Source organism: Lolium rigidum, chromosome 5, assembly GCF_022539505.1.
Source record: "Lolium rigidum isolate FL_2022 chromosome 5, APGP_CSIRO_Lrig_0.1, whole genome shotgun sequence".
NCBI lineage: Eukaryota > Viridiplantae > Streptophyta > Magnoliopsida > Poales > Poaceae > Lolium > Lolium rigidum.
Window position 1 is genome coordinate 255868490 of NC_061512.1, and position 10426 is coordinate 255878915.

General features: G+C 50.3%; 1 protein-coding gene across 1 annotated transcript; it reads right to left on the reverse strand.

Annotated features, from left to right (window-relative positions):
* Nucleotides 1-8623: 8623 nt before the first annotated feature.
* On the reverse strand, nucleotides 8624-9616 carry LOC124657494. Its single transcript, XM_047196038.1, has one exon. It carries the CDS (start codon nucleotides 9614-9616, stop codon nucleotides 8624-8626), a length of 993 nt encoding a protein of 330 aa, XP_047051994.1.
* Between the last annotated feature and the right edge of the window lie 810 nt (nucleotides 9617-10426).

The window sequence follows — 10426 nt, forward strand, 5'->3', positions numbered from 1 at the left end:
CAGCCCCAAAACATCTATGATAAATAGTGCTACTCGCCATCAACAACGCTTCAGCACGAGCAACACAAGGTAAACGAATAAACGTACGCTGCCTAGATCGCAAGATGCGATCTAGGCAGCATGATGCTTACCCGGAAGAAACCCTCGAAAGAAGGGGTGGCGATGCGCCTGATTTGTGTTTGTTGTGAACGTGATTGTTCTTCTTTTTCGATAACCCTAGGTACATATTTATAGTCCAAGTGACTTTCTAATTCGGGTGTGCACCTAACCGTGCACGGGTTAAACTCTATCTTTTAATCCTAAACTAAGATGCGATCTACTATATACAGATACACGGGCAATTAAGCCCAAACTCTTCGTGCAAGGCCGCTTCAAAGATGCTCCACGCGTATATCCTTCAAGCCCATCTTCACTTACGGCCCATCTCCTGATTTGGCCAAAATCCGGTGATAACAGTTGTATTTGTTGTATTGCTATACTATTTGATTGTGTTGTAATAACTAGACAATTTTATGTTGATTTTTAGTTGGTTTGTTTGATCTTGTTGAGTATATACAATTGTGCATATGCTGTTTACGATGGCGCCGCGCGCTGTAGTTTGCAGCGCCAGGTGGGGAGCGTGATCTTCACCTGGATCCAGCTAGCTAGTTTTTTTTTATCGAGAACTTTGGATTTTTGTCGTCCGATTCTTTGGTGTTTTGTAATAGATATTTGTATGGCTGTTTGCATCCTAGCTATGCAGAGGCCGAGTCTATTGCTTAAAGTAATAAAATATCCATTTTCGAAAAAAATCTCGAGACAATAAAAATGTTTAGAACAACAACAAAACGATCAAATGAACTAAAGTAATAAGTGATCACATACACAAGTAAAAAAAAACATACTTAAACTATTTGCCACTTATGGCTACATGACATGATCCAATAGAGCAAGCGATCTGTTAAGTTTCATGCACTAACCAACTATTACAAAAGACCGATCTGATGGAAAGAGTTAGGCAATCGACTTATAGTTTAACATCCCCCTCACGTGTGACGCAGCGGAGACAAGTCGACACGTGTAAACAAGGGCGTATGGCTCTAGAGGCCAGTATGTAGACAGGAGGGGAGTAACAGCAATTTATAGAATAAATTGTGAATGGAAAACGCTGGTGTTCCCCCGGGGGAACGGCGCTCCGATCCCCCACCTCGTGCGCATGCCGCGTGTCCCTTCACGCGGAGAGAAAACGTGGGATGGCCCACCTTATCGTTCCGGTCTTCATCTTCCCGTGAGCGCCACCCCATAGGAACCGGCCCCGCCGCTCCATCCTGGCCGCGCCTCCTAGATTCCCGCCGCCGCCCGTCGGGAGCACCGCCGCCGGCCCCCGTCGAGAGCTCCGCCGCCGGCCCCCGTCGAGAGCACCGCCGCCGGCCTCTTGGGCCTGCTCCGCCCCTCCCTCGTGTTTTCTACTCTGCGTCACCCCTCCCCATCAAGCTTCGCCGGCGCCAGGAAGGGATACGGGCGTTCTCCCATGGGCGGCAGGAGATGGGCAGCAGGATACGGGCGTTCTCCCACGGGCGACAGGAGATGGGCGGCGGGGAGACGGGCGACGATCCCGCGCGCCTCTTTGTGGTCCGCACCGTTGACCTCCGCCGCGCGCTTCGTTCTCGCACCCCCGCGCGCCTCCCGGTACCTGCCGCACGGTGTTGAGGTTGCTGCGACCACATGTTGATGTTTGCAGCGAGCGGCGGCCGCCGGTGCTACAAAAGGACGGCGGCGTCGCTACTATAGTTTACATTTTTTGCTATCAAGTTTGCGGCGAGATTTTCCGGCGTGGTCACCGGAGATGTCGGTTTTGCTACAATAATACCCTTTTTTATATGGTTTGCTACAATAGAAAAATAATTTTGCTACAATATTTGTGGTTTCTTGCTACCATATCATATATTTTTTGCTACCAATTCTCCGGCGAGGTTTCCGGCGATATCTCCGACGAGGTTTCCGGCGACGTCTCTGACGACATCTTCGGTGATGTCTCGGACTTTGCTACAATACCCGATTTTTTTTGCTACAATAGTACAACATTCTGCTACATCGCCTCCGGCGAGGCCTCCGGCGAGATCTGTGTGTATAGTGGGTGAGTTGTTGTTTTGCTACAATTGGGTTAATTTTGCTACAAACGAACCGTTTTTTGCTACTTTGGTACATTATGGTAGCAAAAGTGGGACTGGAAACTATTATGACACGTGTCACGATCTGGACGGTCGAAGCAAGCTGATCCAACGGTTGTCCACCCGGAGGATTAGAAATCTAATCCCCCGGGGGACGCTCAGCGTCACCCATTGTGAATACCAGGATTCGAACTCGAGACCCTAGCTCTGATACCATGTTAAGCTTCATGCACTAACCAACTATTCTAAAAGACCGATCTAATGGTAAGAGTTAGACAATCCACTTATAGTTTAACACGATCGATGAAAAGCTCATACATACATGATGGGCCATTGAATTAAGATCTAGCAAAGTAATACAACTGTTTGTCTCCCGCTTACCCTAGCTGCTCCCTCGGGCGTGGTAGACATCTCCAAGGCAGCTAAGGTAAGCATGCTCGAATTATAGGTGGCCACGACACGTGGTACGCATACTCCGGCGCATGGAGCTCGCCCTGAGGCATGTCCGGCAATGCGTAGAGATTAGCAGTGTCCTTGCCAAAAGAAAGAACACCGCGGTTTCCGGCCCTCCAGTAAGCAACGGATCCGCCACTGCCAAGCCCTGTGAAGCACACGCGGCAATTCCACCCCCAGTAGTCGTTTCCCATTTTGCCATGCATGGTGGAAGATGTCCAGCAGCCGCCTCCGGTGGAGGAGAATGTGCAGGCCCTTGCGATCGTGTCTCGACCTCCGCCCGCGACCGCGATCGAGAAGATGCAGGCCCGTTCGGTGACGTCCCTATTTTGGTACAACACAGACGCCACCCTGAAGTTTGACAGGCTTATGTACCCGCTTGCGCACTCGCCGTCGAGGAGGAAGGCGCCCAAGCAATTGGACCTGTGGAACAAGGCAGGGAGCGGGATCTCTCTGTAGCCTCGCGTCAAGGGATCGCAGACGAGCATGCGCGATACCGGCGTCGGGTCCTTTTTCCCATTGAGGAGTACAAGGAGAAGGAGGCCGTCCCTGCTGTCGGCGAGCTCCCAGCAGAAACCGCTCGATACCGGCTGCGGGAGGAAGTCGAGCGCGAGGTCTCGTGCAGGGAGGATGCTCGCCAACGACGAGAAAGTGGAAGGAACAAAGGAAGGGTTTCGCCCATGCGGCCGCGATCCAGAAAAGAGTGTGTCAACTCCGTAGTGGCCGACGACGTGGAAGGACGGAGGGCCATGGCGTGAGCGGATGAGGCGGCAACCGTCAGCTGCGATGATGCGGCGCCAACGCCTGCAGGTAGACGCAGCGCGGATGAGTTGGAGAGTCAAAGGAAGGCGCAGGAAGATGAGTTCGAGAATCTCGTCCGGGACGCCGTCCGCTGGCACGTCTCTCGTCCGGGCAGTCTTGCCGCAGCGGCCATCTCCCATTGCCGTGTTGGCTTGAAGAGCTTATCTCCGGAAGAAGTTGTCGATCGTGTCTCCTTTTCTGTTCTCTTGTCAATTTCCCGTTATTTAAGGATCTACACGTACTCGAACCAGCTCTTCTAGTCGGATACAAACTCGCGGCAAACTGTCCTAACATAACATGACACGGCATTTTACCTAGTTAAGCTAATGGCGGCCTGCTAGCAAACCTACTACGTGACGGACTCCAAGTATGACAAGGCCGCGCAGTTTGGTAGTGAACTTTTGGGAACCGATGCTTGGGATGAGAGGGCATGCACTGCAAGAAGAACCAAATTTACGTTCAGTCTAATCTGTAGCAGAGAGACATTGTTAGTTGTATGTATACATCAGATGGATGAAGGAAAAAAACCATCCCCCCTCTCCCCGCGCGGGTGACCGAGCGGAACCCTAACCCCAGTCCCCGCGCCTCCCTCCCCTGCCGTTGCCGGCTCAGCGGGCTCTCCTTTCCCTGGCGACGTCCTGCTCTGGCGGGAGATCTTGGCGGCGGTGGTGCACTTTGTGGAGCTCGGTGCAAACTCGACCGATGGCGGTGCGGCGACCGGCGGTGTACTATTGAACTAGTCTTGAAACATGGCAGGGGAATTTGCAGGTGTTTTCTCGGTCATCTCGGCTACCAAGATAGTTATGCCGCCGGTAGGGCAGAATGCCCATATATCTGGGCGGCGAGCGTGCGGCTGATGATCGGGAACACGCAGCCACAAGAGCACCAGCCGCTGCAAGCAGAACCCATATAGGCTTTCTTTGGTATTAAAGTTTTTGTGAAAATAGTGGGGATAATCCCCACCAAATTTCAAATCCCCACTTATTGCTAAAACATGTTTGGTTCTAAAGGATTGAGCAAGTTTAATCCCCACTTTTCTCCAAATCGTAGTGCATTTTTTTAAATCCTTAATACTTTACCTCTACCTACTAGATTGGAGAGATAGGGTTTTGTGACGGTAGAGGGTCACTTAATAGTTAATACTCTAATATTATCCGCACCTATCTCCACAAAAATTCTAGTACCAAATAAGCCCATACTTGGATCATGGTGAACCCGTTGTAACAGAGTCAGCGCGATCTTGTGGTCCGCGTGGGGAATGTACGTACCCTGCTCTTGATACGCGCGCACGTCTATGAGGCAGTCGTCGCATGGTCCATAACCTCAGGAGGGAGTCGGCGAACTTCACCGAGACGAGCCGCGCCGGTGACCGGTCCAACGAGCAGGACGTCCTATTTCACGAAGCCCGTCAGAGGCTGACCGCGGCGCCGATCACTGTGCGGGCTGCACGCAAATAAGCAATGCGTATAATCGATCACCGAAAGATTATGGGTAGTAAGCAAGGTGTGCTTATGCTTGTATGTAGTGAAAATGTGTGGCGGCTCTGGTGACCTCCGATATTTCGGCGGACAATATCATAGCAGAGCTAGAATATATATATACAGGCTGATCACCGGCGATCCAGCCATTGTTCAGCTAACAAGAGTCCAACACTGTAATGTTTGTGCCATCGAACCACAGACGTTCGTGCTCGCGTTTGGGCGATCGGCATGTATGAGTAACTTGCCCTGCCCCACGCATCATGGATTCAAGCGCGAGCGCCCGCGACTGCACAAAGAGCCATAACCCTCAACACAAGTAAAATTTTAGGCCAACCTAAGCTTCTAAAAAACAAACAAATTTTCCTTTACGAAATTTAATCTTAAAACCATATCCTTGATGCCTACAACAAAAACTCAAAAAAAGGCAGATCGACAAGCTCACGCAAACACATACGTTCTCTCGGACCATAGCAACAACGAAACAATGAATTAAGAACCTGGAACTCCTCCATGACCATCATCTCCAAGCCCACCAAGGCAGCTATGATAAACAAACTTTGATTGTAGGGGGCCACAACAGCTTGAACACATAGTTTGGCACGTGATCTTGGCTTCGGAGCCTAAAGTACTGCATCTTGTCCTGCATGACATAAGTGGAGAGCACGGCAGCCTTCTTGTCGAAAGCAAGAATAATGCCATCTTTTCCCATTGTCCAGTAGGCGAATGACCCGTTGTCGCTACACCCTACGAAGCAGATGCAGCCTCCCAGAGCCCCCCAGTACCCGTTGCGATAGATCAGAGTGTTGTCACGCCCGCCACCGCCATAGGTCCAGTGACTGCCACGGGCAGATGAGAACACGCAGGCCCTGATGAAACCACTATGATAGAGCACGCACGACACCCTGAAGTTTGACAGGCTAATACGCGAACCCGGGTCCTCTCCGTCGAGGAGAAAGACACCTAGGAAGTCGCAGCCATCAAACCACTGGGAGGGAGGGATCTCGATGTAGCGCCGCACGAGGGGGTCACAGATAAGGATGCGGGGCCGCGACAAAGGGCTGAGGAGGAGCAGGAGGCCATCCCTAACATCACTAAGCGCCCAACAACAATGGCCGTACTTCGGTATGAAATCCAGCGCGAAGTTCCGCTTGGCGAGGATGTCGGCACACTGCGAGGAAGAAGATGGAACGAAGACAGGGTTACTACCTGGCGGACGCATGCTAGGGTGCGAGGGCTTGTTGACGCGGTAGTGGCCGATGGCATAGAAGGATGGCGATCCGTGGAGGGAGTGGATTAGGCGGCCGCCATCGGCCCCGATGACGTGACGCCACCGCCGGCAAGTGCACGCGGCACGGATTAGATACAGAGGCGATCGGAGGTGTAAGAACACCAGCTCGAGAATCTCGTCCGGCACGGTGTTAATATTAACTGCCGGCGCAGCTTTCCTCCGGCCAGTCTTGGGGCGGCGGCAGTCCCCCATGCACGCTTTGGTATTGCCTAGAGATTGATCTCGTCGAAATATTTAGAACGACACGTTTTGGAAATCCTTGGCCGACCTCTCGTGTCTTTTAATCTCTTCCCAGTATGACGGGGCCTACAAGGACACGGCAATTTATACCTAGTTTAACTTGGAGACTTTCTAGCTTTTTTACTTGTAAAATACGGACTCAGCTATAGAGTAACCGAACTAGCAAACCTACAACACCATGGACTCCACGTATAACAACAAGATTGAAGGCAGATTTTTGACCTACTAGTACTATATAATACGTAGGAAGTATTTTTTAACACATAGGCAAGAAGGTTCGGTAAAAAAAAAGTGAATAAGGATACCATGGAGCTTAACAACATTGTCCATGAAGAGTTGGGCTATTAGCCTATATACTTGTAAAGTTTAGCCCAATAATAACCTACTACCTCATTTTCAAGGAATAAGGCGCACGCGCATTTCAAGATGAACTTTGACGATAAAAATTAAGCAACAAAATCTTGATTATATTATATGTAATTAGTATCGTTGGATTCGTATTGAAAAGTACTTTTTAATGATACTAATTTCATACGAACAATCTTTATCTATTTGAAGTAATTTTTGGTCAAACAAAAAACACGTAAAACAAGGACGCCTTATTCCTTGAAACGGAGGTAGTATTTACTCATCTTCAATGTATTGGCCCGCCCAATATTTTGGGGCTAGTTCCGCCGCCACTTGCCTAAAATCGGTTACCTAGTGGGCAGTGCCGGGTGCTAGTCTGAGTCCAACACAGTGGTTGAGTCCCACTACTCTATATTACTTTCCAATGTGACTAGTTTGAGTCTAACATAGTAGCTATCATTATTATGTGATGGTGGTTATTGTTTCTAGCCCAGAGACAACCCCCACCTACTTAACCTCTCACCCATTTGTGAATTCCACCTCGTTTGTGCACTCCCAATCAGCGGGATCTCTTCGGCACAACCATAGTGTTGAGATATTTCTCGAGGACCATGCAACCTTGATAGAAGTTCTATGCTCAGGAAGAGGTATTGCACTGATGCACTATTCAACTATTTTTAAAGTCCGAACTAGCAGAGATGTAACAGATGGTTGTGTCTTACTCTAAAGAATTGTATACTCGTGATCCGTCAATGAATTACGATGGGTTGGCTAAAATATGACTTTGGAACAAATTTCCGGTGACATGAATACGCAATTGTGTAAGGAGCTTTCTAATGAGGCGATTAGCGATGCTTTATTCCACATTTATCCTAAATTAAGGCCCTGGATCTGATGGCTTCCCTACACAGTTTTACCAGCGGAATTGGGAGCTGAAGTGTGATGATATTATACTTGCGGTAAAATGTTTCTTTGATATTGGGTTCATGCCAGAGGGTATCAATGACACTTCAATTGTCTTAATTCCGGAGTTGAAGGATTATCGTCCCATTGGAGTATGCAATGTTTTGTACAAGATTGTGTCGAAGTGCCTTGGAAATCGACTTCGACCAATATTGGGAGATGTGATTTCTTAAAATCAGAGTGCTTATACACCGGGGCGGATGATTACTGACAATGCACTTTGTGCGTTTGAGTGGATGAATTTCATGGAGCATGCTACCTCCACGGGTTCCTCTTTTTGTTCATATAAAAGTGATTAAGCCTTATGACAGGGTTGATTGGCATTGTTTGGAGAGTACAATATATAAAATGAGTTTCTCTCATTGGTGGGTGCAAGTGTGCAATGGATCATGACATATGTTACGATGGTGAGATATTCACTAAAATTCAATGGAACTCTCTATTGGAAGTATTTTCTCCAACTCAAGGGGATCCTCTTTCTGCTCTTTTGTTCATGTTTGTGGCAGATGGTTTGTCAACACTATTAAGGCATTAAGTAGAGGCAGACTTACTCCAATTAAGGTGTGCAGAATTCCCCGCAAAAAAAAAGGTGTGCAGAAGGGTGCCCAGTATTTTCCATCTATTGTTTTCGGCCTAAACCTATCGGCGACGAGTCTCGCTTTGTTCGTTTGCATTCTTATATTTCATATAATAGTGTTTAACTGTCACAAGGTTCCAAGACAATACTACAAACTCAAACAAGCTATAAACGTGGGAACTACTAACAGAAACTACAAATCAGCAAGAGAATACAGACTTTTTTAATACGACTACGGAGCACTGGACTGATAGCTAGCAAAGTAATCAACCATCTTTGTCCCCCGGTTATCCTAGCTGCTCACCGGACACCTCCAAGACAGCTAGGGTAAGGCAGCTTGAATCGTAGGTGGCCACGACAGCTGGTACGCATGCTCCGGCGCGTGGAGCTCGTCCTGGGGCATGTCCGGCAACGCGTAGAGCTCAACTGCGTCCTTGTCCAAACAAAGAGCACCGTGGTTTCCGGCCCTCCAGTAAGCGACGGATTCGCCACCGCCAAACCCTGCAAAGGAGACATGGCAGTCCCATCTCCAGTAGTCATTTCCGGTTGTGCCTTGCGCGTAGGAAGATGTCCAGCGGCCGCCGCCGGCGGACGAGAACGTGCAGGCCCTTGCGATGGTGTCCCGACCTCCGCCGGCGACCGCGGTGGTGTACGTGCTGGCCCGTTGGATGGCGTCTTTAATTCGATAGAGCACGGATGTCACCCTGAAGTTTGACAAGCTTATGCACCCTGCTGGGTCCTCGCCGTCGAGGAGGAAGGCGCCCAGGCAACTGCATCGGTGGAACCAGGTAGAGAGCGGGACTTCCCGGTAGGCTCGCGTCATAGGATCGCAGACGAGGATGCGTGATACTGTCGCCGGGTCCTTTTTCTCGCTGAGGAGCACGAGCAGCAGGAGGCCACCCCGCGTGTCGGCGAGCTCCCAGCAGAAACCGCTCGACGGCGGCCGCGGGAGGAAGTCTAGCGCGAGGTTTCGTGCAGCGCTGAAGATGTCCGCCCACGGCGACGGAGGGGAGGGAACAAATACAGGGTTTCGCCCAGGCGGTCGCGAGCGAGAAAAGTGAGGCCGGCGGTCAACTCGGTAGTGGCCGGCGACGTGGGGGGACGGAGTGCCATGTTGGGAGCGGATCAGGCGGCCGCCGTCCGCCGTGATGATGCGTCGCCAGCGCTTGCAGGTGCCCGCGGCGCGGACGAGCTCGAGAGGCAGAGAGCGGAGGAATACCAGCTCGAGAATCTCGTCCGGGATGGAGTCAATCTCGCCCGCCGGCGTGGCTTCCATCCCCCGAGCTTTCTTGCTGCTGCGGCGGACGTCCCCCATTGTCTGTGGCGTAGGCTGCCGCTTGACGATCTTTTTTTTTTCCCCGAAAGAACCTCTCGTGGCTGTATTTCTTCAACTTCCCTTCTCAGTAATCAGTATATATATCCCGGTAGTACTTCCGGATCTACTCCTGCTGAAGCAGCTCGATCTTCTAGACGGACACGGACTCATCATGGATAACTTTGCTAACATGACAGTTTTACTTGTATCGGACTGAAAAACTAAAAAGTTGTTATACCGGACTACAAGCAGTAGACGATGATGGACTCCAATCGATCCACGCATCACAACAAGATTATTTCCAACAGGCCGGCCGAACCTAGACCGATATATGGCTTGATATAAGGGGTGTCAGTTCAGGAAAAACGCGCGCGATGTGGATAAGTTGGTGCGACAAGTCGATCGGCCACGTGAACATGTGACTCTAACAAAACGCGCGTGTACGTACTTGCGCGATTGGTCAGCGGGCGATCGATCTAACAAACACGTGGTGTGCCAATCCGGCATTGTTTCCACTTTCCAATTAACAAGCATGCACGTAGTTGTACGTAAGATGGGCCTCAGCCGGCGGCTCATTTCCCCGCTTCTTCTCTCCCTCGACGTGAACAATAGTTGAAAACTTCCATCAGGAAACCAGGCCAATCCCAACCCATCTCCGGCGGTGCTGCCATTCGAAGATGGCGAGGGAAAGGCGCCGACGTAGATGTAGATAGTTGTAGTTGTCCCGTTGTGGCGTCTTGGAGTAGGTGAACAGTTCTTCTCCATCAGATCTGGTGCTTCCTGATGTTGAGTAGTGGTGCGACGGCGCGG